Here is a 25,651-nt window from a genome sequence, read left to right on the forward strand (position 1 = left end):
CCCATGGGGGGGGGGGGCGGGGGGGGGGGGGGGCAGACCCGAGGGGGGGCGGGGGAGGGCGGACCCGAGGGGGGGGGCGGACCGATGGGGGGTGGGGGGCGGACCCGAGGGGGGGCGGACCCGAGGGGGGGGCGGGGGGGGCGGACCCGTGGGGGGGGGGCGGGGGGGGCAGACCCGAAGGGGGTGCGGACCCGAGGGCGGGGCGGGGTGGGGGGGCGGACCGCGGGGGGCGGGGGCCGAGGGGGGGGGCGGGGGGGGGGGGGGGACGAGGGGGGGGGGGCGGGGGGAGCAGACCGAGCGGGGGGGCGGACCGAGGGGGGCGGGGCCGCCCTGGGGGAGGGCGGCCACCGCGCATGCGCTGGTTGGCACCGGCCCAACTGCGCATGCGCGGGACCCGAGTCTCTGGTGCCCCCTAGCACATGGCGTCCCGGGCGACTGCCCGAGTTGCCGGTGCCTTGAGCCGGCCCTGTTCATGGATGCCCAGTCTTGAGTTGCTGATCAGGAGACCTCAGTGCATTTCAAGGAAACTGATGCCATTCAACAGTTCAAACAGTCAGGGGCCTGAAACTAACACCGAAGGAGTGAGTTGTTAATCTTTCACAGCAGCAACAGGAGGCTCAAGCACCGCACCCTGATACCAAATGGGAATCCCCTCGAGTCCATTAAATCGGACTCCACTCACCCAGGTTACCAGACATTCACCTCCCCCAGCAACCCCAAAAAATAAAAATAAAAACACTTACCTCCTTACACCCCCTCAAAGGCCATAACACCAGGAACCCATTTTTAAATACTTGCACCTAATCACACCCTTGTGACCCCTGGCTGCAGGGGATGGAGCATAACAGGAGGGGTGTGAATTGGGCTTCCAGCCTGTTAATCGCTTTCAAATGTATACATATTATGTGTTTGCGTGTTCCTGCTCTTGCGGGGCAGGTAGCCTGGTATGGCCAGCGCCGATCCTGTTTTTGGATCAACGCAAGAGTTTCCGCCCGACTGGGATTTCCGATTTCACTGGGAAGTGGGGAGCGGAGAATGGCCCCCGCTGTATGTAATTACTGTACTTGTACCTAAGCTTCCTCCTGTTCAGCACTTCTACTAATCCAGTTTTCAAGAAACACCTTCGTACAATATCACTCAAGAATATTAGGTCACTTGTGATTATTATCATTGGCATTGAATATGTGTGAGAGCGAATGTATCAAGAATAATAGAACACTAAATAAGACGGAGAAAAGAGTAAGACAAAGATATCAAAGAGGTTTTACTCTCATCAATATTTGATAACCCTGAGGCCAGCTCATTTAATCAGCCATACTGCCAATTTTACGCTTCATTATGATTACCAATATTAATTGGAAATGTATTTCTTCTTCTGCTCACACAATTAGGTGCTGATTTTCATCTAACCATGGAATTGCCAAAACCAATTTCTCGCTTTGCACCTTATATATCACCTCTATTACCCCCCCCCCCCCCCAACAAATTATCTTTCCACAAGCTTCCCAATATTGTCTCTGAATTGAGTTTTCAGGTATTACTAAATAGTTACATTCTGAATCAATTCTCGACTCACTGACTCAAACTAAGAAATGACTTTGCTTTCAACTTGCTAAAGACATTTTTCCTTCTCTTGTTTCATTGTCAAACTATCTTAGCAGGTGCAAGCAATTTGTAAGAGTTCAGGGCCAATCCTGTTTATAATTATAAATCCAATTGTCTACTTGAAATAATTTTCAAAAAGCAAATTATTGACCATGATACACTAGAAAATTACAGATACCAGTCACACATGTTGAGTAAAATGTTGTTCGTGATTGCTGTAACATCTTTGCGAATTGTTCTAAAAATTCAACGCTGTTTTATTTCCAAGATACAGTTAGGAATATTGATAATTTTCTCTAATGCTTAGTTGTTTGATCAAAAAGACTTGGGGCAGAACCTTACATTCCCCCACCTGCGGGTTTGCATTTTTCAGAGGGCCTTCTCACCAGGCTCCCATTCGCCCTGACATCGCTGCAGTTTTACACTGGGTTGGGTGAGGCCCAGGCTGTCCCAGAAACCTTGCCTCAGTTGGCCCTGTTCAGGCCTCAGGTGGGAAGTGTGGGGGGGGGGGGGGGGCCTCCATTAGCGGCCTCCTTTAACATTGTGTGTGCCCCTCCCACATCTTTAATCCCCCAAACCCCCTCCCACCCAAAAATACCTCACCCCTTCAGGAGCTCCCTCTACCAGCCTTCCACCCCGCCTCTACACCGACACCCCATCGCCCCTCTGTTCAGGTCCCGGAGCCTCAAGCACAGGCAAATGGCTGTTTATTTAATTGGTTACCTTGCCACATCCATTTCATCTTCCTTGATCACAGGAGCCAGCCAAGCTTTTGTCAATGTCAAGAGTGCGCTTGAACAATCAGGAAGGAATTCTTTCCAAGTTAGAACTGGATTATTAATCAACCTCCTTTGGAAGATAGCATGGAGGCGAGTGGACAGCGGGTAGCCAATTAAGCTCTTTAAAAGCCTATTCGGCATGGTAGCACAGTGGTTAGCACCGTTGCTTCACCGCGCCAGGGACCCAGGTTCAATTCCCGACTTGGGTCAGTGTCTGTGCGGAGTCTGCACGTTCTCCCTGTGTCTGCGTGGGTTTCCTGCAGGTGTTCCGGTTTCCTCCCACAAGTCCCAAATGATGTGTTTGTTAGGTGAATTGGATATTCTGAATTCTCCCTGTGTACCCGAACAGGCGCCGGAATGTGGCGACTAGAGACTTTTCACGGTAACTTCACTGCAGTGTTAATGTAAGCCTACTTGTGACAGTAAAGATTATTTTTTTTTTTAATTATTAAAGCCAATTATCTGTGGCCAACAGGAATTTTTCCGTCGGCCTCTGGGACCCCTGAGGTGTCAGGGCCAACTTTCTGGAAGTAGCCACCTGGTGGCAGACTGGGAGCCAGCACTCTAGGCAGGCACCTCTCATAACCCTCAAAGCCTGTCTGGTTCCAGCTGTACCTCCACAATGGAGGCCTGAATCTATTTTTCATTCCAAGAGTTGGAGAGAGGGTGTTGGCTTCTTAAGGAGCCCTCTCCCTCTCCCCTGAAAAAGTAGATAGCTGTTTCTTTCACACTCAAGGAGCCTGATTTTGCCCTCCAGCTCAGAGTCCGACTGCCATCCTTAATTAAGATGTGGAGATGCCGGTTGACGGACTCAACCGGGATCTGGGATTCATGTCGCATTACATTCGGCCCCCACCAACAAGCCTGGACTTGCAGAGGCCTACCGACTGAACTGGCTTGGGACAATTCACACCTCTTTAACCTGGAGTTACCTCTCTCTCTGCGTCTTTGATGATTTGATTGCCTGCAGGTGCTCGCATTCCGGGGCATCTCTGACTGTGTCTATATATGATGTGGAGATGCCGGCGTTGGACTGGGGTGAGCACAGTAAGAAGTCTTACAACACCAGGTTAAAGTCCAACAGGTTTGTTTCAAACACGAGCTTTCGGAGCACGGCTCCTTCTTCAGGTGAAGAAGGAGCCGTGCTCCGAAAGCTCGTGTTTGAAACAAACCTGTTGGACTTTAACCTGGTGTTGTAAGACTTCTTACTGTGTCTATATAAACATTTCTGGAACAAGCCTTTCCATTCACCTGAAGAAGGAGCCGTGCTCCGAAAGCTCGTGTTTGAAACAAACCTGTTGGACTTTAACCTGGTGTTGTAAGACTTCTTACTATCCTTAATTAAGACCATCCTCTGGCCACCAATTGGCCAATTAGGGGAAAATCACTGATTGTTCCTGACACAGTGTGCGTTGTGACCGCCCATTTGGCCCCGATGTTGGGGCCCCTGATCCAAAGAGCAAAATCCTGTGCCTTGTTAGTTTCTTTTTTCCTTTTGGTTAGATAGACTCAATTGCTCGGATGAAAACATAAAATAATTTAATTATTAATTTTGGCATACATATTTAAAAATTAGTACAAAGTATTCCCCGACACATATCAAATATTAAAAAAAACATAATTCCTACCTCTGAAATAAATTGAAAAATCAAATAACAAGTATGATGAAAGATGCTACACTGTGATAAATGAGGCTGCAAAAAGGAACTTGTACAAAATCACGGGCGGAATTTTCCTGTCCCCCAGCCGCGTGTTTACTCGGCCGCACGCCGTTTTCTGGCGGAGGAATTCTGTCTTCCCGCTGCTTGGCAATGGGATTTCCCATTGAAACCACCCCACATCTCTGGGAAACCCACTGACGGGGGCCCGCTGCCGGTGGTAAAAAATAAATGGCAACAGCCGGACAACTCCGGCCCCTGTCTGCAATAATAGAGTAAACAGCCAGAAACATAAAGGTTAAATGCTACAACGGTTAAGTGACCTAACAGAGGTCTTTAAAATTGTGAAAGGTTTTCGTGGGCTGTGCACAAGAGATAATGTTTCTACTTGTGGGGAGGAGGAAAGATATAAGATAGTCGGCAAGAAATCAAATCGGGAATTCCGAATAAACATTTTTACCCAGAGAATGGTGAGAACGTGGAATTTGCGCTGTGTTATTTTCATGTTTGTGACAGACCTGTGCCCACTGCAGGCCAGATTTGATACATCCCTTCTTACTCTGAGAGGTAACGGTCAGGAAAATTGGCACCACACATTTTTGTTAGCTCCCATCATTACTCACCGAATGGGAAATTACTTCCAGTGAGCAGCTCTGCGACCCACCAGTAGGGGAAAAATAATTCAGCGAGCAAGCTTCAATATGGAATCAACACCCATCACCGGCCGGTGAATTTATTGGATTCTGCATAGGAGTTCAATAATAGTTTTTAGATGATCACCATATGTTAACAAATAGATTAATTTGGCCATGAACAGTCACTTGGCTAAGAATAGGATTCTTCCGTATGACCCTGTCACATTTAGCAAAGAAAATGACTGATTGATTAAAAGAAGTTCAGCAGAGCCAGAGTATGAGTAATTTGAAGAATTGGCCTCAGCTGGGAACAAGATGGAATTTTTGGTGACTAAAGGTTTCCCTAACGTCTCCTTATCATGGCCAGGCGATTTGGTGGAACTGTTCTCTCAACCTTGCAGTATCAGTTTGTCTGAATTGCAGTGGTTTGGGAGAAGCTCTGAGGAATATCGCAGCCTATGCTGCTGGAAGATGAAGCAGAAAACAAATATTGCCTTCATGAAAATCACTTCAATTATAATTTTAAGTTTACAAATGGTTCAAACTAACTTGTAACAACAAATACCAGCCATAATTCCCAGGAATGTGTAAGGAACAGAACACCTGCACTGTAGCATGTAGAGGCCAGATGGTATGTAGTACTGAATGAAGTTTCTCAATTCTGCAGGGAGAAATGGTGTCGCTTCCTATAGTCGGATTTTAAAAAGCATCTTTAAATCCGACAACAAACAAATAATTCTCTCTTTCTGTTATATATAGGTCCACCTGGAAAACGAGGAAAAGCAGGAAGAAGAGGAATCATTGGTGAGTCTTGTCTTATCTGCCAAAATCAGGCGCATATTTTTACACAGGCGGCTGAACAGCAAAATTCCTTGGAAGTGACCTTTTGACATATGGTGAGACAAATGACTCCTATTGCTGTTCTCTCATGTAAACATCTTTGAGCCAGATTGTGCAGCATGTCCTTGAAATGTCAGAAACAGGGAATTCTTTCCTGGTTACCCACTTATTCATTCATCATCGCCAGAAAAAACTTATGCTGGGAAGGCTGGAATTTCGTCAACTGCCTGCCATGACTGATGATATTACGGGAAGTGTGCACTACTTCCTCTCCCTTTCTTTTTACCATTTCCCACGCGATTCCAGTTAAAATTTAAGTTCTGGCCGTGATCACGTGAGACATGGGCAAACACTCAGCTGGGGATTCTTCTCAGAGGTGAAACCCGCTTGGCATTGCTGCAGCTACAGGTGTGCTACAAAATAACCTCTTGGTCAAACATGGAGGCTCTGCATCATGACAACCACTTTCCTGCCCAACTCCAGTGCCATTAACATCGGACTCAGGAGTGCAAAGATGGCAAGGGTGTTTTTCAAAATTAAACTTCACTTGTAAATATTTCATATTAGATTGACCTCTTGTTGCTTGGTCAAATAGCCAAATGTACTGACATGCTTCATTTTTTAAAAAAAATAATTTTTATTGGAATTTTTTACAGAAAATATAAAAATATAACAAGTATAGCAACAAGCAGTAATATGCAACTAACAGCCCCATAACACCCACAATTCCCCCCAAACCGTAACATCACATGTATCAGACTCCCCCCCCCCCCATCCCCCCCCCCCCAACAAGAGAACTTAACCATAAATTAAAATTAAATAAATCAAATTTAGATAAAATAAACAAACATAATCAACGCGCCCCCCCCCCCCCCCCCCCCCGGGTTGCTGCTGCTACTGTCCCAGTACCCTATCGTTGAGCCAGAAAGTCGAGGAAAGGTTGCCACCGCCTAAAGAACCCTTGTACCGATCCTCTCAGGGCAAATTTGCCTTCTCTAGCTTAATGAAGCCCGCCATGTCATTGATCCAGGTCTCCACGCTTGGGAGCCTCGCGTCCTTCCATTGTAGCAAGATCCTTCGCCGGGCTACTAGGGACGCAAAGGCCAGCACACCGGCTTCTTTCGCCTCCTGCACTCCCGGCTCTACCCCAACCCCAAAAATCGCGAGTCCCCATCCTGGCTTGACCCTGGATCCCACCACCCTCGACACCGTCCTTGCCACCCCCTTCCAGAACTCCTCCAGTGCCGGGCATGCCCAGAACATATGGGCATGGTTCACTGGACTCCCCGAGCACCTGACACACCTGGCTTCACCCCCAAAGAACCTACTCATCCTCGTCATGTGGGCCCTATGCAGCACCTTGAATTGAATGAGGCTAAGCCGCGCATACGAGGAGGAAGAATTTACCCTCTCCAGGGCATCAGCCCATGTCCCGTCTTCGATCTGTTCCCCCAGTTCCCCCTCCCACTTCGTTTTCAGCTCCTCTACTGACGCCTCTTCCACCTCCTGCATAAGCTTGTAGATATCGGATATCTTCCCCTCCCCGACCCAGACCCCCGAGAGCACCCTGTCACTCACCCCCCTCGTGGGGAGCGCAGGGAATCCCTCCACCTGCCGTCTAGCAAATGCCTTTACCTGCAGATATCTAAACATGTTTCCCGGCGGGAGCCCAAATTTCTCTTCCAACTCCCCCAGGCTCGCAAACCTTCCGTCGATAAACAGGTCCCTCAGCTGTCTAATGCCCGCTCTATACCATCCCTGAAATCCCCCATCCATGTTCCCCGGGACGAACCTATGGTTCCCCCTTAACGGAGCCTCCATCGAACCCTCCACTTCTCCCCTATGTCGCCTCCACTGCCCTCAAATCTTGAGGGTAGCCGCCACCACCGGACTCGTGGTATACCTCGTGGGAGGGAGCGGCCACGGCACCGTTACCAGGGCCCCCAGGCTTGTATCCCCACAGGACGCTCTCTCCATCTGTTTCCATGCTGCCCCCTCCCCCTCCATCACCCACTTACGCACCATCGACACGTTGGCTGCCCAGTAGTACCCCGAGAGGTTGGGCAACGCCAGCCACCCCCATCTCTACTCCGCTCCAAGAAGACCCTCTTCACCCTCGGGGTGCCATGCACCCAAACAAATCCCATGATGCTGCTGGTCACCCTTTTAAAAAAGGCCCTAGGGATAAAGATGGGCAAGCACTGGAAGAGGAACAAGAACCTCGGGAGAACCGTCATTTTGACGGTTGCACTCTGCCCGCCAGCGATAGCGGCACCATGTCCCACCTTTTAAATTCCTCCTCCATCTGTTCCACTAGTCTGGTGAAGTTAAGCTTATGAAGAGCCCCCCCAACTCCTGGCCACCTGCACCCCCAGGTACCTGAAACTCTTCACTGCCCTCCTGAAGGGGAGCCTCCCAATTCCCTCCTCCTGATCTCCCGGGTGCACTACAAATACCTCGCTCTTTCCTAAGTTTAGCTTATAGCCCGAGAAGCCCCCAAATTCCGCTAACAGCTCCATCACCCCCGGCATTCCGCCCTCTGGGTCCGCCACATATAACAGCAGGTCGTCCGCATACAGCGATACCCGGTGCTCCTCCCCACCCCGCACCAGACCCCTCCTGACATGACTGCATTGATGCTGATGGCATGGTGGCGCTGTAGTTAGCACTGCTATCTCACGGCACCGAGGACCCGGGTTCGATCAAGGCCCTGGGTCACTATCCGTGTGGAGTTTGCACATTCTCCCCGTATCTCATCACCACAACCCAAAGATGTGCAGGGTAGGTGGATTGGCCACTACATTGGGTAGTGTCTGAGGCCCAACCATCTTCAGCTGCTTCAGCTGGGAAGTTTTCATCCTCTTAATTAAGGAACAATATTATTTCATTGGAGGCGGTTCAGAGAACGTTATCTAGTGTGTCATGTCATTATAAACCACAGTGCGTGTTTAACGGTGAAAAAATGATCACACAAGTTGTTCAGTACAAAAATTGTTTATTAATACACACAAAGTTAAATACTTAATCACATGTTCATGCACATTGGCCTATAAACTAATACACTTAAAAAGATCTTAACGTAACTTCCAGGTGACTGGCAAGTACAGAACAGATATGGCCTCAGCTGGGATCTGGTAATCTGGCAGTGCAGGAGTTCTTGTAGCTGGTTGTCCGTTCTCTGTTCTGGTCCCGCTGTGGCTGGCGTGGATGGTCGTCTTCTTGGCTGGTGATGGGTTCACTGTTGTTGTTGGCTGTCGAAAGCTGTAATCGAGAGCGCGAGTGGTGGGATATGCAGTACGTACCTTTTATCCTTCCAGCTTTCGCGCCCTTTTCGGCGTTCCCAGGTGAAGGTCCAATGGATTGACAGGGTCTCGATCACCCTGATCGATCCTGACCAATTGGGGCGGACACCTTGATGGCTAGGCGGGTCCCGGTCGGCCATGGCCGTTAGTGTCCGAGGCATGTAGGCCCTCCCAAATAAGGAAAGCAGGCGCCGCTGAGTCTGCCATTTATTGTCAGTTTCTACCTGAAGTCCATTGTCCCAGGAAGACATTTTAATGGTCTTTCTCCTGTGTTAGTTTCTGCATAAGTCTAAGCTGCAGCTTTTGTATATTTGCTCAGGCTTGGCCAAATTTCTCATTGATCTTTGCAGGCGGCCATTTTAGATGGCCATAAGGGTGATCCCCTTATGGAGTAATTGTTTTATGAGCAAAGGTTATACAGGTTGGGATTCTACTCATTGGAATTTGGAACAATGAGAGGTGATCTCATTGAAACATATAGGGGGCAGGATTCTCTGATCCTGAGGCTAAGTGTTGACGCTGTCGTAAACGGCGTCGCGTTTTATGATGGCGTGAACAGGCCCCTAGGAGCAGTGATTCTGAGCCCTACAGGAGGCCAGCACGGCACTGGAGCGACCCACGCCAGTCCAGCTGCCAATACCGGCCTCAAATCGGTGCCGCGGGTCTGTGCATGCGCACTGTGACTGGCGCGATTGCGCGCATGTGTGGTGCCTTCCTTCTCTGCATCAGCCCTGACACAACATGGCGTAGGGCTACAGGGGCCGGCACGGAGCAAAAGAGACCCCCAGCCCGAGTGGCCGGCCCGCAAATTGGTGGGCCACACCCAAGCGGAGGCACCCCCCCCCCCGGGGTCGGACTCCCCCCACAACCATGTCGCCCCCGAAAGGATGCACGCCGAGGTCCCGTTGGGTAAGACCACACGTGGACGGTGCCAGCGGGACTCGGATTTTTTACGCGGCCACTCGGCCCATCCTGGACAGAGATTCATCAAGGGGGGGTCACGTAGAGCAGCCCCAGACCGACGCTGCGCCGACCACACCGGCGCCAATGGTGCCGATTCTCCACACACCGGAAAATCAGCGGACCGGTGTCGCGCGATTTGCGCCCAGCCTGGCGATTCTCCGACCCGGCGTGGGCTGAGAGAATCCCGCCCAGGATTCTTAAGGGGCTTGGCAAAGTCAATTCTGAGAGGATGTTTCCCCTCATGGGAGAGTCTAGGACCAGAGGGCATAATCTCAGAATAAAGGGGTGCCAATTTATGACTGAGATGAGAAGGAATTTCTTCTCAGAGGGTTATGAGTTTTTGGAACTTCTTGCCATAGAGAGCTTTAGGGAAAAAGTCCTTTTGTATATTTACAGCTAGGATAGATAAATTCTTGATCAGTAAGGGAATCGAGGGTGAAGGGGAAAGGGCAGGAAAGTGGACATGAGGAATGCTGGATCAATCACGACCCTATTGAATTAATATTTGGCTCAAGGGGCCAAATGCCCTACTCCTGTTCTATTTCTTGTGGTATTATGGTCTTATCAATGACCTTCCCTCCATCATAAGGTTAGATGTTGGGATGTGCACTGATGATTCCACAATGTTCACCACCATTCATGACTCCTCAGAATCTGAAGCAGTCCATGTCCGAATGCAGCATGAACTGGACAATGTCCAGGCTTGGGCTGACAAGTGGCAAGTTATATGCGTGCCAAACAAGTGCCAGGCAATGACCATCTCCAACAAGAGAGAATCTAACCATCGCCCCTTGACATTCCATGGCATTATCATCTCTGAATCCCCCACTATCAAAATCCTGGGGTTACCATTGACCAGAAATTGAACTAGACTAGCCATGTGGCTACGAGAGCAGATCAGAGGCTACGTATCCTGTGATGAGTAACCCACCTCCTGACTCCCTAAACCCTGTTCATCATCAACAAGGCACAAGTCAGGAGTGTGATGATACTCTCTAGTTTCCTGGATGAAAGCAGTTCCAACAACACTCAAGTTCAGCAGCATCCAGGACAAAGCAGACCACTTGAATGGCACTACATCCACAAACATTGACTCCCTCCATCACTGATGTGCAAAATTAGCCGTTTGTACCATCTACAAGATGCACTGCAGGAACTCACCAAGGCTTCTTTGGCAGCACCTTCCAAACCAGTGGTAGGAAATGTGTGGCCTGTGGACCACATGCAGCCCAGAATACTGAACGCAGCCCGTGATGCATTTCATTGACCATTGACTACATGTAGGGTTGCCAGATTGCACTGGTTTTTATCCAGTAGCTTTGTTCCGTACCGGTACGACTAAATTGATACACACACCAAGAAAGGGCACATGAAGTGAGATGCTCCCTCTGCAACCAATCAAAGCATAAATCTTTTTGATTTACCATTTAGAATTGATGACAATTAGATTAATATGTGAATGATTCAGCATTTTCTATAACTAATAATGATTCAGCATTTTCTATAACTAATAATGATTCAGCATTTTCTATAACTAATAATGGTTTTTGGCTTATGGATTGTACTAAATGTTTTTAATCTTATTTATGGGCCATTGTTAGTGAACGTACCCAATTTTCAATCTTTAATGTTCGACACAGATTTCGTTAAAGCCATTTGCTTTAAGCATGGGCTGCTCACAGCTGGTGAACTAGATTAAATGCTTATTTTTGTTCTGAACCCTTATTTGACTGTATTCATAACACTGCAGGTTACCACTTTAAACATATCAAGGAACATTTTTAAATCAATTTTTAAAAATTAAATTCTTACACAATGTCCAATTGCCTCATGGCAGCTTTTGCAATTGATGATATGTAAATATGTTGATTGGAAACTTGGGGGGGGGAGATGTCCTTCTCATAGCTAACGCAATTTGGCCATAACTTGGATTGGTGATTGCAGTCTGGGACTGGGAGCAATGAAGCTGGATAGAGGGCCAGCAATAGGTGGAGATTGACAAAGAATTCGTGGACAGAAAGACAAAGGAATGTAAATGGGGGTGGTTAAGGCTAAGAGGATGCTGATAGTGGCACCTTACGAGATCAGAATGTGTTAATGGCAAAACAGAGGTAAGCAATGTGTCAGAGACAACCTGGAACAGGGAACAGATGGCCCAAATTGAGTGGGGTACGCTACGTAGGCGTACTGCGGGTTTGCGTGGAGTAGCTGTACCCTCTCAACCAACCTTGTGGAGCCGCACGTGCTTGCAGAGGAGAACGGGTCCTGGAGCTGCCAGCCACGTTGGGAGCGAAACCCCGGAGGTGGACGTCCTGGAGAAGGCAAAGAGACGTTCATGGGGGGTTTCGTTAGTCCCGGTGCACAGGAGCGACCGAATGGAGTGAAGTGCGTCGGGGTGGACCTCCTGCCAGCGGGAGGCCGGGAGATTTCTGGACCGTACGGCCAGCTGGGCGGCCTTCCAGACCGTCCCATTCTCCTGCTCCACCTGCCTGGTTCCCCTGGGGTTGTAGCTGGTTGTCCTGCTCCAGGCAATGGCCCTGTTGAGCAGGTACTGGCGCAGCTCATCGCACATGAATGAGGATCCCCGGTCGCTGTGGCGTAGGTGGGGAAACCGAACAGAGTGAAGATGGTGTTGAGGGCTTTGATGACGGTGGCAGACGTCATATCGGGGCATGGGGCGGCGAAGGGAAATCGGGAATACTCGTCGACCACAGTAAGAAAATATGTGTTGCGGTCGGTGGAGGGGAGGGGTCCTTTGAAGTCCATGTTGAGGTGTTCAAAGGGGCGGGAAGCCTTCACCAGGCGTGCACGGTCTGGACAGTAGAAGTGCGGTTTACACTCCACGCAGACCTGGCAGTCTCTGGTGATAGCCCTGACTTCCTCGATGGAGTACGGCAGATTGCGGGCCTTAATGAAGTGGTAAAAGCGGAAGACTCCTGGGGGACAGTGATCGTCGTGCAGGGTCCGGAGTCAGTCCACTTGTGCGCTGGCACATGTACCTTGGGACAGGGCATCGGGGGGTTCGTTGAGCTTACCGAGGCGATACAAAATCTCGTAATTTTAGGTGGAGAGCCCGATCCTCCACCTCAAGCTTTTATCATTTTTGATCTTACCCCGCTGTGTGTTGTTAAACATGAAGGCAACCGACCGATGGTCAGTGAGGAGAGTGAATCTCCTGCCGGTCAGGTAATGCCTCCAATGTCGCACAGCTTCAACGATCGCTTGGGCCTCCTTTTTGACAGAGGAGGGCCGAATTTCGGAGGCATGGAGGGTGCGGGAAAAGAATGCCACGGGTCTGCCTGCCAGGTTGAGAGTGGCGGCCAGAGAGACGTCTGATGCATCTCTCTCGACTTGGAAGGGGAGCGTCTCGTCAATTTCGCGCATCACGGCCTTGGCGATGTCGGCCTTGATACGGTTGAAGGCCTGGTGAGCCTCGGCTGTCAGTGGGAAAGCGGTGGAGTGGATGATTGGGCGGGCCTTGTCTGCATAGTTTGGCACCCACTGGGCGTAGTACAAAAAGAACCCCAGGCATCGTTTGAGGGCTTTGGGGCAGTGACTACCACAATCTGAGAGTTGAAACATAGTCAGCTTTGAGGGCTGAGAGTTTGATGGTTGAATGTAAAAGATGGAAGAGACTTTTCCAAATTGCATTTACCCTGGTTACTCAGTTACGGCCAAATATCTGCCATCTTGGGTCATTGTCTATGTGGAGTCTGCACATTCTCCCCGTGTCTGAGTGAGTTTCCTCCGGGTGCTCCGGTTTCCTTCCACAGTCCAAAGACGTGCAGGTTAGGTGGATTGGCCATGATAAATTGCCCTTAGTGTCCAAAAAGGTGATACAGGGTTACTTGGCTATGGGGATAGGGTGGAGGCACGGTCTTAAGTAGGGTGCTCTTTCCAAGAGCCGATGCAGACTCGATGGGCCGAATGGCCTCCTTCTGCGCTGTAAATTCTATGATTCTATGATCTTTTAAGCAACACAATGTTTTACCTGATGTGAATTAAAACAAAGCTAAATAACCTAATTTCTTTTGGTAATTGGTATCGCATATAACTAATAGATATCCTCAAACAACTTACTCAGAGGACTTCCTTGTGAATAATGTCATTAACTCCTGGTACCTTTGTACCCAGTTTTTGTGGTTAACACTAAAACCTGCGAACCATATGTACCATAATATGTCACAGGAAAGTCATTGTAAACGCTGTGTAATGTTACTTTTTCCAATTGGATACAGCAGTTTATACTGGAGGAGCTCTCACACAGACACAGCAAAACAATTACGGATGAGAAAGATAGCTTGAGGTCTAAATAGAACAGGTTAGAACTAAATAAAACAGGTTGGAACTGAGCAATTGGTCCAATAAATCTGCAGTGCCGAACTGTATTAGTGATGACAGAAGTTCTGCCAAAGATGATTTGCACTGCACTAAGAGACTTGCATGCAATGTTTCCACTGACAATTTTTATTACATCATCACAAGGCATACTCGGCAGGGTCAATGGGCTCACCCTTTTCAAAGGGAGAAAAGCACAGCTGGAGTAAGGAGAGTTTTACCCTCAGAATTTCCTCAGACGCATTGCTTGCTTCAGCAACAACCTTTAATGTTAGTAGAGCAATGGTTACAACTAAATCCCAGCTATGATGGGCATCTAACTTCATGTACTTAGAACTCGTTTGTAAGAATGCTGTCAGATCAACAAGGCCGTGGAACAATCAAACTCTATTCGGAGAGGAACAAAGGATGAAAGGCCAAACTAACAGGGGGCAGACCTTCGCACTCCCACTGGCAGGTTCTGCAGCTTTTCTGGAAGGTACCAGGAAGACATCTGTTACCCAGACTACTGAATCTGCTAAGCCAACAGGAAGCATTGCAGAAGTAAAATAACACAAAACTCCAAAACGTTGTCGGCAAAAAAGAGTGGAAAATATAAATATACCGAGGAATACAATAAATGGGAGATAATTATCCATTTGGATTTGGGTCAGACAGTCTGGGGTGGATCATAGAATTTGCAGTGCAGAGGGAGGCCATTCAGCCTATCGAGTCTGCACCGGCCCTCGGAAAGAGCACCCTACTTAAGCTCACGCCTCCACTCTATCCCCAAAACCCAGTAACCCTACCTAACTTTTTGGACACTAAGGAGCAATTTAACATGGCCAATCCACCTAAACTGCACATCTTTGGACTGTGGAGGAAACCGGAGCATCTGGAGGGAACCCACGCAGACGCAAGGAGAAAGTGAAAACTCCACGCAGACCGTGTCCGAAGTGACACCATGTACAAATCTCTGGATAAAGAAGGGAGGAAAGTGCACAATGTCTCCCTCATCCTGATGGCCACCTTTGTGTGCAGCTGCATCAAGCTGTGCGTGGACCCCCAGTATGCAAACACCAAGTGTCACTACATACTGAGGTTCTACCTGTCCCCAGTGTTACGAAGGATGGGCCTGGCCTCATTGCCGCGGAACGCTCCAAGTAGTTGGACCGTGCCGTACCACCTATCCCTCGTGGAAAAGGTTTTGAAGAAAAACACCATTTGTGGAGACCAGTACTGAACAGAGCTCACCTGACAGCTCCAAGGCAAAGGTGGTTGATCCCACGGCTTGGGTAACTCAGGAATCTGCACATCAAAGTGAAACTAGCTGTCTCGCTTTAATATGCAGATTTGCTAAATGGTGACCCCGCCCACAATGGGCAGAATTCACATCGCAACGTCTCGTGAGATCATGTCAGATCTCGCGAGGCGTTGCAAGATGGGTAAATCCTGGGAGCGGGGTCTCCCAGCTTTTATCGGTCATGCTTTTCGGGTGTAGCATGGCCATTAAATCTTTTTTTTTAATATATTTTTATTCTCCTCCTTTTTCACAATTTTTCTCCCGAATTTACACCCAACAACAATCAATAACCAACAACAAATATCTCAAACCCCATAACAGTAACAACGATCCCATCCTCCCACCATGCCCAGACATCAGCCCGCATGTTAACATAAACAAATGACAAAGAAAAAAAGGAATCAGGGATTACCCATAGCCATCTTTAACATACATAGCCCCCTAACCTCTCCTCCATTCTGACCCACTGGGAATCAACCCCTCTGACCCAGCTCCGCACCTTCTCCACATTCGCTGCCCAGTAGTAGTACATCAGGTTCGGGAGACCCAAACCCCCTGCCTGCCTTCCCCTCTGTAGCAGCACCTTCCTCACTCTGGCCACCTTCCCTCCCCATATAAACGAGGTAATCCTCCCCTCAACTCCCTGAAAAAAGACTTTGGCAGGAAAATCGGTAGGCATTGAAAAATAAACAGAAATCGCGGCAACACATTCATTTTAACCGCTTGCACCAGACCCGCCAGTGACAGAGGGAGACTATCCCACCTCGCCAGGTCAGCTTTCACTCTCCCCACCAAACTAGTGATGTTGTATCTGCGAAGCCTCCCCCACTCCCGGGCAACCTGTACCCCCAAATACCTAAAGTGGGTCCCTGCCCTACGGAATGGCAGCCCCCCCCCCCCCACCCCTGCCCCCGCTCCCGGTTGAGACACCACAAAATACTCACTCTTGTCCAAGTTCAGCTTGTACCCCGAGAAAGACCCAAATACCTGCAGCAACTCCAATATTCCTCCTATCGACGCACTCGGCTCCGACACATACAGCAGCAAGTCGTCGGCATACAAGGACACCCTATGCTCTATCCCCCCCTCACTATTCCTTTCCATGCTCCCAAACTTCTTAATGCGATGGCCAACGGCTCAATCGGAAGCGTAAACATCAGGGGGGGCATAGGACATCCCTGCCTCGTCCCACGGTGGAGAGACTGATTTTGTTCATGTGGACACTCGCCTTTGGCTCCATATATAATAACTTTACCCAGTTCACAAATCTTGGTGCAATCCCAAACCGCCCCAGAACTGCCATCAGGTACCCCCATTCCACCCGATCAAACGCCTTCTCGGCATCCAGTGCCACCACCACCTCTGTTTCCTTCCCTTACGCCGGTGCCATAACGACGTTCAAATCCCTCCTAATTTTCAAAAACAGCTGCCTCACTTTCACGAACCCTGTCTGATCCTCACCTGTCATCTTTGGGAGCCACCCCTCCAGCCTACCCACCAGTACCTTCGCCAATACCTTTGCGTCCACATGAAGAAATGATATGGGCCTAAGCCATTAAATCATGTGTTCAGGTTTGTGTAGCAGACTGTGAAGATATATTGGCGTTGGCGAGATATAGCACAGATTCACCAGATTGATAGCAGGCATAAAATGTTAAATTATGAGAACAGATGCATAAACTTGGTTTATATTCCCTTGAGTTCAGAAGACCAAGTAAGGATTGAAGGGTTTAAAATGATAAATTGAAACAGTGCGTATGTGGAAACGATTTCCTCTGGCACGAAATCCAGAGCTAGTTGGGAGTGAAGTCAGGGAAGATTTTTTTCTCTTAAAGGTTAGTGTCCTCTGGAACTGTCTCCCCCAAAAGACTGGCTGAATCAAATCGAACCGACAGCTCAGATCTGAGATCTACAGTCCTGCCACAACCAAACACGAATGGTAAATGCAAAATACTGCGGATGTAAAACAATCTGAAATAAAAACAGAAAATGCTGGATAAACTCAGCTGGTCCGGCTGCATCTATGGCGAGAAAACAGAGTTAATGGACACGATTCAGCGGACTGAGGTTGAAGTTCACTGTACGGCGCAGCGCCAAGGAACATCCCGATATCCAAGGGCACTTTGCCTTCTTTTTGACCTCAGGGAGCATCTCCCCGCTGAGGCCGCACTTAGTGGAATTTCTTAAAGGTTCCTCACAGATCGGGGTGCCATTTGGTCCAGCAACCCTGATCTGTTTCCCACCATACTTTCAGCCACCCCCGCCCCCCCCCCCCCCCCCCCCCACTCCACTTTTATGACGACACCTCCAACCTTAGGGAAGCCCCTGGAAACCACCCCATCTACTTGGCCAGGCCACCCCTGAGCCTGACCCCCTGGCAGTGCCAACTGGCGCCACCTGGGCACCCTAACACCTTGGCGGTGCCCCTGGCAGTGGAACCTGGACACCCTGGCAGTACCACAGTGGCACTGCCAAAGTGTCAGGATGGCCATGCCAAGGTGCCCTGGGGAGTGCCAGGATGCCACCCTGCCCAGTGCCCGATCACCGGGGGTTCTCCAATGAGCTGGGAGAACTCTCCGCTCCAGGTGCCGTTTGTGTGCACCAGTACTAAACGGCGCCCTAGCGAGGTCTCCCAGGTGCAGCCGCTGAATCCTGGGCTCCAGGTGAATCCAGTGTCCAGGTATTTAAATAAGCTGTTAGGCTAACTTAAATATTCAGATCTGGATCTTGTCCAGTTAGGGTGAGATCCAGATTGCGCCAGGCATAGCGAGTCGGGTGACTCATGATTGGCCTGGTACCCGGTACAGAGCCCGATGTGGGGCTTGTGCACGATTCACCCATTGCGCCCGGATTTGTGCCAAGCACAATAAGGCCGCTGAATCACACCCAATGTTTTCAGTTTTTATGATTCTCCTTCATAGCTAACTAGGGGTTTTTTGTGCTCCAATTTGAGCAATAATCCCCAGCAAAATTGGATTAAGATTAACTCAGAAAGTTTGTTTGTTTTACACATTCAAAGCATGGAAAAAGGAGTGTTAGGAATGTCCCAGTCTGCACACACACACACACAGTAAAGGTGGGGGACAGAGAAAAGGAGTCTTACGATACATGAATCACAGAAAAATGAATATTTGTCTCTATGAGTTCCAAGTCAAATGTCCGAGTCCAATGAGGAATTATGTGTGGATGTTAAAATTCAACTGAGCAGTTTTAATATTCACTTATCAGCGCAAAGATACTGTTCCCCCTCCGGCCCTGGCAGAAGCCCCCAGGCCAGCAGCGCAACTGTCAGCAAACTATGGCGATGTTGGGCACCTTACCCCCTCTCTCTCCCTCGGCATCCGCCATGCCGCTTTCACGATTTTTAAAAGCAGAAGTGAACCACGCCGTCAGGAACTCGGCCCATCGGAGCCGGAGAAACACGGAGGCCCTGGAGAGTACCGGGCCGGGCCCGCTAATGATATACAAACGAAGGTGTCTACTGTACGTGCGGAGTGAAACGCATTGACGCTGCTTTCGAGGTGACGGAAAATTGTGATTTGTTGTCAAATCGGCGCCTGCCGCGATTTTGGCCTCGGAAGCTATTCTCCGCCCAAACGCATTTCCCGATTTCGGTGTCGGCCACCACACAGCTGCTTGCTGACATTTCCCATTCTCTCTCTTTCAAACTACACATGTCACAGCTGCTGTTGAGTCTTTCTGTTTCTTTCTCTCTCAAGCTGAAAGCAGTTTTCTAACAAAGACTATTCACTTTCTTAAGCCCATTACCTTGAGCCCTAATACTGCATTCTAATATTAAACTCTATACTGGATTCTAATACTGATCTCTCAACTGGATTTCAATGGCAATCCCCAACTTGGTTACAGTTACATTATTCACAGTACTGAGCCTAATATTGGATTCTTACAGCAACCCTCAACCTGTGACGATTACATTAGTCACTTTTGGGTTCTTATGGCAACCCCTAACCGATGACAATTACCTGCTGACTAGCAATATCTTATGGCAACCCCTAACCTATGACAATTACCTGCTGACTAGCAATATCTTATGGCAACCCCTAACCGATGACAATTACCTGCTGACTAGCAATATCTTATGCAAATACTATCACCTCACTTTCTCTCCAATATGTGTCCTGAGACGAATGCTATTCCTTGGCAAGTACAAAGTCCCTAGTCATGTTTCCTTATTTTTATACCCTTCTTGCAAGTGGCTTTTGCAACATTCACTCTAAGTCTATGCACCCGTGTTAACATAGCTAATAACTTAAAACCAAATAGTTGCAATTGCTACCCAATGCGAAGAGTGCTTCTGGATTTCCTACAACAAACTAACAATAAACTAACCTGTGCCTTTTTGACCGAAGAACCTGGCACATCCAACCATCAGGCCGCCCTTCTAGCCAGTCTGTATTGTAGTCTTAGCTTCTGTTTACTGCTAATGCTAGATTCACTGCAGCCCAAATGTGCAAATGTGTCTCAGCTGTAATTCTACATGTTTTTTCATAAATCTACAGTACAGTATTTTGGCACTTAAAAGAGATGTCAACTTTAAAGTCTTCTTTTTTTTAAAAATAATTTTTATTGGAATTTTTTACAGAAAATATAAAAATATAACAAGTATAGCAACAAGCAGTAATATGCAACTAACAGCCCCCATAACACCCACAATTCCCCCCATACCGTAACATCACATGTATCACACTCCCCCCACCCCTCCCCCCCCCCAACAAGAGAACTTAACCATAAATTAAAATTAAATAAATCAAATTTAAATAAAATAAGCAAACATAATCAACGTCTCCCACCCCCCCCCCCCCCCCCCCACCCCCCCCCCCCGGGTTACTGCTGCTACTGTCCCAGTACCCTATCGTTGAGCCAGAAAGTCGAGGAAAGGTTGCCACCATTTAAAGAACCCTTGCACCGATCCTCTCAGGGCGAATTTAACCTTCTCAAGCTTAATGAAGCCCGCCATGTCATTGATCCAGGTCTCCACGCTTGGGGGCCTCGCGTCCTTCCACTGTAGCAAAATCCTTCGCCGGGCTACTAGGGACGCAAAGGCCAGCACACTGGCCTCTTTCGCCTCCTGCACTCCCTGCTCCACCCCAACCCCAAAAATCGCGAGTCCCCATCCTGGCTTGTCCTCGCCACCCCCTTCCAGAACTCCTCCAATGCCGGGCATGCCCAGAACATATGGGCATGGTTCACTTTAAAGTCTTCTTAACATACATACAAATTAAGGCTTTTCATCATTGAACAACATAATTGATAACTTAAACTTATTAATTACGCAAATGTGTCAACGAGATTAAGCCTCACAATCATAATGAAAAAATGCTGAATGGATCAACGTTAAGCAAAGTATTACTGTACCTGTGCACTAGCTTTAGTGATTTGTGTAATTGGCACTTACTTTGCTCTTCCACAGCTACTAGTCTCCTATTTTTTCAGAAAATAAAAAGGTTTGTGTTTCTCTATCAAAAGTGGATAACCTCATGCTTGCCCACAATCAATTCACTCAAGCAGTGCAAACGGATAAAGCAGCTCAGAAATGAGGGAATGAATAAGTGGTCAGAGCAACGTCAGATTAAATTTAATGCAGGCAAGGAAAAAATGACATAAGTAGGGAGGAAAATAGACAATACACATACTTCATGAATGTGTTGGGAAATTGAATGAGATTGAGAGAATTTCACTGACTATATGTTGTGTATGTAGCAAATCAGGGCAGCAATCATCAAAGCTAATGGGTGTTGAACTACATAGGCAGAAGTGTCGAATATAAGTCAGAAGAAATAATAATCAAACTACATAGTGCTCTGATCTCCAGTTGTGATCACCAACAAACAAGATGGGCATGCAAGTTCTGAACACAGTGCAGAGAAGAACAAACAAAAAACAACAATACAGCACAGGAACAGGCCCTTTGGCCCTCCAAGCCTGTACCAGTCATGATACCACACTTGGCCAAAACCCTCAGCATTCCCTGGTGCCGTATACCTCTCTCTTCATCCTATCCATGTATTTGTCGAAATGCCTTTTGAATGCCATTAATGTATCTGCTTCCACAACCTCCCCTGGCAACGCGTTCCAGGCATTCACCACCCTCTATGTAAAAAACCTACCTCCTCGCACGTCTCCTCTAAACTTTGACCCACGGACCTTAAACCTATGCCCCCTGGTGACTGACCCTACATTGCATGATTCCTCTAAACTTTGCCCCACTGACCTTAAATCTATGCCCCCTGGTGATTGACCCCTCCACCCTGGGAAAGAGTGCCTGCCCATCCACTCTATCCATGCCCCTCATAATCTTGTAAACCTCTATCAGGTCATCCCTCAACCTCCGTCGTTCTAATGAAAAATGTTTCTGCCCGGTTTTGAACCGGGGACATTTCGCGTGTGAGGCGAATGTGAGAATCACTACACTACAGAAACTGTGGGTTTCCGTAGTTCTCTGAAGAGACATGAACCCGATTCTCTGTGTCAAGGGGTTAGGTTATGAGGAAAGAATGGATATGCATGGGCATTTAAGTTGGAAAATAATAATTTGTGAGATTATATCATAAAGATATATGAGTGTTATAGCTTTAGAAAAGATTAATCCAGAATATTGCTCTGAATGGAGCTCCCAAGAGTTGAACTCAGCGAACTCAGGTTCAAACCGGCAATGGATCATTTTTAAAAATAGTTGTAGAGTAACCAATTCTTTTTTTTCCAATTGAGGGGCAATTTAGCGTGGCCAATGCACCTAGCCTGCACATCTTTGGATTGTTGGGGTGAGACCCATGCGGACACAGGGAGACTGTGCAAGCTCCACACGGACAATGACCTGGGGCCGGGATCGAACCCGGGTCCTTAGCGACGTGAGGCAGCAGTGCTAGCCACTACGCTACTGTGCCACCCCTCAAATGGATCATTTCAGAATGATATCAGCAGATCCTTCCTCATACAAAGAGCAATTAAATATATGAAATACGCTTCCAGGAAGAATAAGGAGGAAAGCTCCTGGAATCATTAAATGAAATCTTGGGTGCTATAATAGGGCTGCAAGTGGGTGGCCACTGGAATCTCTTTGGTTTGAAGAAGGTGGGATGAATTATTTACCTTATAATTATCCTGTGAATTTATGCCATCAATTACACAGCTTGACAACTCTCCCATTGCAATGAATTGCATAGTGCTCCTAATTTTTCCCAGCTTCAATACCTAGTATCCTGTTCAACAATGTTGAATGATAAATACTCTGGTAAAGGCAAAAGGAAGCCAAGGAAACCCTTGCTAACATGTCGGTGGGGAACCTGGCCATGGTCCCGACAGCTGCCTTGCAGCATGTCAATGGTATGTTAGTTATATTGTTAGGCTACACAGGTAAAGGCATTGCTTAATTAAGCACACTGAGCACATATAAATAGGTGACAACTGGGTCATTGGGTATGTGTGGGTCGGAGAGCTATGCGACAGAACAAAGCCAGTCCAGATAGTCACTTTCTCTATAATTAAGAGCTCTGTGTTTTGGTTTCAACATCACCAACTGGCTTGAATCTTATTAACACAGCGTATTAACACTGGGAGTAGTGCTAATTGCTTTAAGGTAGGACATCCTCCCCTTACTCAGTAGGAATTCCAACCAAATGGCCTATACCTCTGTAGTCCCAACAGCACCAGGAAGAGTGATGGTCATTATTGGGACGATAGGCAGTCCCACCATGCCAAGGATCTTGAGGGGAACTGGGGTCTCACCAGGAGTCTACTAAGTAGCCTGAATGAGAGGATGGGAGGCCAGGTTCAAGGTTGCGGAGGGTTAACCGGGGGGGGGGGGGGGGGGGGGGGGGGGGGGATGACCGTGCCCATGGTGGGGGAGAGAGAGATGACCGTGGAGGGGTGCCTCCACAAAGGAGGTTCCCCCTATCCCCGCCCAAAATAAGCACGTGCCAGTCCTGCTACTCGCTTCCTGCACAATGTGAGCCTCTCTCTGCTACAGGCAAAATACTGGCAGTGGTAGGAAGAAGCCCTTAAATATTCATTTGCTGGCCACTCAAGGGTCTTAATAGGTCAATGGACTGGCAGAACCCTCAACAAATCCCCCACTCCTTTTCCGCACCGCTGTAAAATTTCAGACAGGTCAGAGGTGGATGAATAGGTGGTGGGAAGGCCACTTGCTGAAATTTATGCGCCAGTGCACCTTCAAAGCTGCTGATGTAGGAGTGTAAAATACATCCCACTATTTTCTAGCATAATTTTCTAAGACCAGTCGATTTAAAGTCGCCGCTGATTGCACTCTGATAACTATACATAATTGGCATCCTGAGAGTGACTCAAGAAGAATGGAGACCTAGGAGGCTGGATTTTAACATTTTGACCATTTGACAGTGGGGTACTGTTAGCTGGGGCTGGTTTAGCACAGGGCTGCATGGGAGAATCCCGCCCAGGGCTTCCCTTGGACTTTCCTTTACATTTATATGTAATCATTGCTATTAATATTTAAACTGCTAAAGTAAGTCTTTCATTCTTGAAGTAATTTCGTAACCCTATTCTACTCACCTTTTTATCCCATTTATGCAGTGAGTTCTGTCCATTTTAAAGCCAAGCCTTTAACACTGCTGTGTATTACTATTTTGTTTTGCAGCAATTGGAAATATTTGAAAGGCACGAGCAAAGAAAACTTCACAAATTCTAAATGGAATTTTGTGAGAACTTTTATTTTGGATTGTCCGGTTAGCGTACCAATTCAAAATAAGGTGCTCAGATCCTGCACATTGCCACTCATTAATAAGAAATCATCCACGGAGAAATGATTGAGGTTTATTTATTCAGGGGAAAGCCCTCACATTTTCTGACACTTTGCTAACACATTAGTTCATGTCATTCCAAGCATTTCAATGTTGGGTCTCTCAATGAGGTATCGCAGCTTCTGAAGGAGTCAGGCAACCCAGACAGCATTTTGTGATTAACTATGCAAGTGTGCTGATGGTAAGTGCTGGCCATAAGGATACTAAACAGTGAGGTAAATGGTTACACAATAAAAGGGAATATACTGAGAGGGGTAGATGGAGTGAGAGAACTTGACGTGCACGTGCACAGGTCCCTAAAGGTAGCAGTACAGGAAGATAAGGTTGTTCAGAAGGCATATGGAATGCTCTCTTTCATCGGCAGGGGGATAGAGTACAAAAGAAGGGATATAATGATAGAACTGTATGAGACACTGGTTAGGTCACAACCGGAGTATTGTGTGGAGTTCTGGTCACCACATTACAGGAAGGATGTAATCGCTCTGGTGAGAGTGCCGAGAAGATTTACTAGAATGTCGCCAGGGCTGGAGAATTGTAGCAATGAGGAGAGATTGGGTTGTTTTCCTTGGAAAAGAGAAGGCTGAGGGGATGACATGATTGAGGTGCACAAAATTGTTCGGGGCAGAGATAGAGTTTACAGGAGGAACCTGTTTCCCTTGGCAGAGAGTTCAAAAACCAGGGGTCATAGATTAAAGCTAAGTGGCAGAAGGGCCAGGGCAGTACGGTGATGCAGTGGCTGGCATTGCTGCCTCACGGTGCTGAAGACCCGGGTTCGATCCCGGCCTGGGTAACTGTCCGCGTGGAGTTTCCATATTCTCTCCATGTCTGCGTGAGTTTCACCCCCACAACCCAAAATGATGTGCAGGGTGGTTGGACTGTCCACGCGACATTGCCCCTTAATTGGAAAAAATGAATTGGGTACTCTAAATTAAAAAAGGAAGTGACAGAGGGGACATGAGGGTGGTGGGTGTCTGGAATTTGTTGCCTGGGATGGTGGTGGAGGCAGAGACGAGAGTATTTGGATCTGCACCTTCAGTGCTGTAAGCTGCAGAGCTATGGGCCATGAGTAGGAAGATGAGATTAGAAAAAGGGTCTTAGGGTCGGCATGGACAAGGTGGGCTAAATGACCCCCTTCTGTGCTGTATCACTTCTATGGTTCTAACAAAAGGGAGCTCAAAGACATGCTCTAAAAACAAATTCTTTATGTAATCAACATTGCATTCCTGAAATATTCTTCCAAAGTGAGATTTGATAAATTTAATTTAATATCAAGCACAATAGATGTCTATACAGTGTTACAATTCCATTTTTGAAGATATTTCTACTTTGTTTCCAAGTTAATTCATAACAGATGTCCAATCAAGGACAGCTCCCAGAAGACCTGCCTACCAGTTTAGTCATTCAGTTACTAATCATGATGAAAACATTTTACATGGGATCGGTGGGATAGATTT

General features: G+C 47.9%; 1 protein-coding gene and 1 non-coding gene across 2 annotated transcripts in view; one reads left to right on the top strand and one right to left on the bottom strand.

Moving 5' to 3' along the window:
- Nucleotides 1–25,651, top strand: part of LOC119965257 (collagen alpha-1(XXIII) chain-like) — a 241,183-nt gene that overhangs the window by 49,081 nt on the left and 166,451 nt on the right. The window contains exon 4 of the mRNA XM_038795758.1: nt 5,437–5,481. Within this exon, the coding sequence (XP_038651686.1) occupies nt 5,437–5,481 (45 nt within the window). The remainder of the gene's footprint in view (nt 1–5,436; nt 5,482–25,651) is intronic.
- Nucleotides 21,771–21,843, bottom strand: trnav-cac. Its single transcript has one exon. It is a non-coding gene; the product is annotated as a tRNA-Val (tRNA).

The sequence above is a fragment of the Scyliorhinus canicula genome, chromosome 4, assembly GCF_902713615.1.
Source record: "Scyliorhinus canicula chromosome 4, sScyCan1.1, whole genome shotgun sequence".
Lineage (NCBI taxonomy): Eukaryota > Metazoa > Chordata > Chondrichthyes > Carcharhiniformes > Scyliorhinidae > Scyliorhinus > Scyliorhinus canicula.